The sequence below is a fragment of the Micropterus dolomieu genome, linkage group LG12 (genome assembly GCF_021292245.1).
Source record: "Micropterus dolomieu isolate WLL.071019.BEF.003 ecotype Adirondacks linkage group LG12, ASM2129224v1, whole genome shotgun sequence".
Lineage (NCBI taxonomy): Eukaryota > Metazoa > Chordata > Actinopteri > Centrarchiformes > Centrarchidae > Micropterus > Micropterus dolomieu.
In genome coordinates, this window is record NC_060161.1 from 3104574 (window position 1) to 3108722 (window position 4149).

Genomic DNA, 4149 nt, shown 5'->3' on the forward strand with positions numbered 1-4149 from the left:
TGTACCAAAGTTTGCCAGATAGCTAAATTTCATCAGCACTCACTGGGCGGGCAAATCCAAAAAACAAATATGGAATCAAAAGTTATAATTCAGCAAGGGGTACGTACAGACACATAAACTGTGTATACACACATATATAAAGATAAAATGTATAAGATAAAGATTTTCACACACTAAGTGTATTTGCTTTATCAAGACTGTGTAGGTTTGATCAGATTTGACTGACAATGTAGGATATCATGTTTTGAATAATTTGTTGGTAAATCCTTGATTTATGGACAGAAGTCTGTGACATAAACTTTCACCAACTCAACTCATGATGTAAAATAACATATTCCACCTTCCACTGTCAGGATATAGTGACAGTTTCGGCAAATTTGACTGATGACTGATTTTTAACACTTCTGACTACTTTTTTCTCACTTCCTTAGAAGAGGAGGTGCAGATTAACAGAAACCCACTGCATGTTATCTCTCACCATATTTACTGTAGACTGTGTGGAAGATAACACTTCAGACACTTGTGTGGGGGACTCATTCAGGTGGAGTCTTGCAGCTTTCAAAGGTAAATTTTGTGACATTACTTTTTTCTTATATGTAGAGGTTATAAGAACTGCAGTCGCGAAGATGAATATTCAAAACTGAAAAGACAGCAATTTGTGATTTGTTATGATGGTGGGTAAACTATAGTGTATTGCACCTCACAGCTTTAGTGATGAAACTGAACAATGTTAGGTTGATGTTAAAAAATCTGCTCCCTTTTAATAACCTGATCTCTCAAACAACAGGTTTCACTCTGAAGAATGGAAGATTTCTACAATAACAGCACCTCACAGAACCAAAGCTATGATTACAGCAACATCACCTCTGACTACTATGATAACAGCGACATCAACAACTATTACCAAAAAAATTATTTTATCATGAATGTGCTGACATGCATAATAATTGGTACCGGCCTTCCTTTGACCCTCGTGGCTGTCTATGCTCTTTATTCTATGGTATGTACATTATGACTGAGAGTTATTTATGTATTATCTGTGTCATGTGTCTGTTGTTTAGTCTGTCTGTAAAGGCTGATGATAAGCATTATTATTAATACATTAGAAAGTTACACGGTCATCGTAAGAAAAAGAGGTGATATACAACATAACGCAATTGGGAGAGAGAAGAAAAGAAAGTTAATACTGAGGTTAGCTCAGCCAAGCACACACTTAAATGCTTTAACAAAACCAAACAGAATATTTTAGCTGCAGCCTGCAGTGATTTTACAGTTCACTGATGGTCAAGTTAAAACTTTGATGTTTGATGAACAAACCAAAACTCTCTATATACTATTTGTTTGTGTTAGAGTAATTAAATATTGTGTGTGCATTAATAATAGCCTAATTGTTTAATTTTTGTTTATGATAATTCTTTTTAGTTAAATGTAATATATATATAAAAAATGTAATGCACCTTATTATTATGTTTCTCTGGAAACTGACAGGTGAGAAATTATGTGACAGTAAATCCAGTGAAAACATAATGAACCTCTGTAACATGAGAGAGAGGTTCACCTGGCCAACACAAACATGACCATCGAACTGCGATACGGTCTGTTTGATAAATGAAAAGCTCATGTGTTTGAGCCAGAATGCTTCATATTTGTGGCTGAAAACCTGCTGCAGAAGCTGCAGGAAATCCGGCCCTTAGTCTTGCCAGTGTCATATCTGAGATTTCTGTTTGATGAAAAAGTCAGATATGGCTCTGACTGCAGCTGCTGTGCAGAGCAAGATGACAGATATGGGAGGAGGTGGACTTCACAACATGTTCACAGCTGCTTGGTTACTTTTACCTGCAGGTGAGAAGTGATCACGTTGCTCCGATCTACGTCATCAACCTCCTCGTTACTGACGTCCTTCAGCTCTGCTACATGATCGCTGATGTAGCACAACCTGTGAATGGGAAAATACATAAGATCTTCACCTGTATTTACCAATCTGCTCTGATTGCCAGTGTTTACTTCATGGTCTGCGTCGCCCTGGAAAGGTATCTGTCTGTCTATCCAGTATGTGTGGAGCTCCTTCTGTGTCTGAACATTATATTAGTTTATAACTCTGAAGCTCCTCAAAGACTTTGTGTCCATCTTGTATTACAGGTATTTGGTCATCGTCCACCCGCTGTGGTACCGCTTCAGACGAACCATCAAGACCTCTGTGGCGGTCTGTGTCCTGATCTGGGTCATTCCTCTTGTATATTTCCTCACTTTGTATTTCTCACATTTTTATGTGCCCCACGCGACAATCTCGGCCGTCTTCCTCCTCCTTCCCTTCCCACTGATAATGTTCTTCCTGGTTGGGACCTTCAGAGCCCTGTCTGCTTCCATCTCGGTCCCCTCCGATGAAAAACGAAGAATAGTTGGAATTTTGGTTCTGGTGCTGCTTATTTACACGCTGCTGTTCCTGCCCACCATCATTTGTTATCTGGGAGTATCTTGTTTTATTGACGAGACACTCTTCAACCTGTCTTTTGTGTTTCTTAGGTTGAGCCCTCTTGCAGACTTGTTCCTGTATGTCTTCATGAGGAAAGGGTTCATAGACAAGCTTTTGGCCTCTGTGTGTTGCTGCAGAATGGACAGCAATGAGATCAGCAGTTCATCAGTATGAATGATGACAATATTTCCACAGTCAGCTTCATGTAGGCAGAGAAAGAGGGAGAGAGAGAAAGGGGAGGAAACAGGAGGAGAAATGGAGGTGAATAGAAAGTGTATATAGAGACTAGACAGAAATGGGACATTTTAAGTTTTCAAGTGTCTTTACTAATGTTTGTCTACCTTAAATTGTATTTGCTTAAATTTTTTGTACAAACAGGAAAGTATATATTGTTTGTTTATCTTTATTTTAAGCTTGTTTACTCAACGCTGTAGACATCAGCAAGAGAGAGCTCTATTTTGAAAGTATCCAACTGAAAAATCCTTCCCCCTCCCTCCAGAGCCAGTCCCCCAAAACACATTTCATGCAAAGTGAGTGCACACGTAGGTCATTTACTTATTACAGTCCTGCGAGAGCAACAAAAACAGATTTTTGTTTCATTTTTGTGACAGAGCATTGGATTTAGTTATTGCCGTTGGGGTGTGAAGAGAATTTCTGAACTAATGGTTCTGAAATAAATGGCCTAACTTAGCTAAATATAAGTTTAATGTTTGGTGTTTGAGTGGTAGGCATGCTAGTTTCTGTGATGTGATTCAGAGCAGGTATTTTGCAGCAGCTGTTGTGTGCTTGCCAATATGGATAAAATCTCAAACCACAGTATATGTCAATTTAAAGGAAATTGTAAATTTTATAGAATTCCAATAAAAATCAGTTTCTAGAGAAAAATGTGAATGTCTGTCATTGACCAACTCAGTGAATTAAAACCTGACAAATGCAGTTTCAACAACATCTCTGCTGGTTAACGAATCTTTATTGTGTATATGAACCTAAAGCCCGACCTGCTGTAACCAGGGAGGCATCCTGCATGTCTGTAAACTGCATGTACACTCTGTGTTTCTCCTTTTTAAACTTTAGCCCATTCAATCCAACAATAACAAGCAGATTTCTCAAACTGTCAGATGTTTTATTTAAATACCTTGACTTTCTGCAGGTGACACTTTGTAAACTAGGAAAAAGAATTTTTGGAAGATAAAATGAAAAGCAAGCAAGCAATTGAAAAATGTTTCACTAGATACATGAGGTTTCATTACATACATGAATCCCGCCTTGTGTCTGCCCAGGTGAAGCACGTACATACATAAATATGAACTACATGAATCATGATGGTGATGATATCGCACCAGACTTTGTTCAAATATGTGGCAGTTTAACAGTGCTTTGTTTATAAGCTGAATATTGAAGCACATACTTACTAATCTGTTAAACAACAGGTAATTAAATCAACAGGTGTACTCAAAGTTAAATAATTTTAAAGAATCTGCCTCACACTGAAATAAGTGTGTTTTGCTATTATTAAATAGGATATGTGTAAGTAAACATTAGGCATGCTAACATTTCAGTAATGTAGGACAAGAAATTCCATCACAATTAATGTGTTAACAGTAGCTCGATGTTTCCCAGTGGAATCAATCATCTGCATTGGTCACTGCATTGGCAAGGTATTGTGGGTAGTACAG

At 37.8% G+C, this 4149-nt stretch overlaps 2 protein-coding genes across 2 annotated transcripts in view; both read left to right on the plus strand.

The window, feature by feature from the left end:
- Window positions 1–802: 802 nt before the first annotated feature.
- Window positions 803–2647, plus strand: LOC123980675 (G-protein coupled receptor 4-like). The gene is made up of 3 exons (XM_046065196.1): window positions 803–1000; window positions 1843–2030; window positions 2140–2647. The coding sequence occupies exons 1-3, from the start codon at window positions 803–805 to the stop codon at window positions 2645–2647; spliced, it is 894 nt and encodes a 297-aa protein (XP_045921152.1).
- Window positions 2648–3727: 1080 nt separating this feature from the next.
- Window positions 3728–4149, plus strand: part of LOC123980676 (G-protein coupled receptor 4-like) — a 9670-nt gene continuing 9248 nt past the window's right edge. The window contains exon 1 of the mRNA XM_046065197.1: window positions 3728–3753. Within this exon, the coding sequence (XP_045921153.1) occupies window positions 3728–3753 (26 nt within the window). The remainder of the gene's footprint in view (window positions 3754–4149) is intronic.

Excerpts from the sequence above, each read along its gene's own strand:
- LOC123980675 (XM_046065196.1), top strand. The coding sequence starts at position 803 with ATGGAAGATTTCTACAATAACAGCACCTCACAGAACCAAAGCTATGAT. Across the intron at positions 1,001-1,842 it reads TCTATGCTCTTTATTCTATG|GTGAGAAGTGATCACGTTGC; the intron begins GTATGTACATTA and ends TTTTACCTGCAG. Across the intron at positions 2,031-2,139 it reads GTCTGCGTCGCCCTGGAAAG|GTATTTGGTCATCGTCCACC; the intron begins GTATCTGTCTGT and ends CTTGTATTACAG.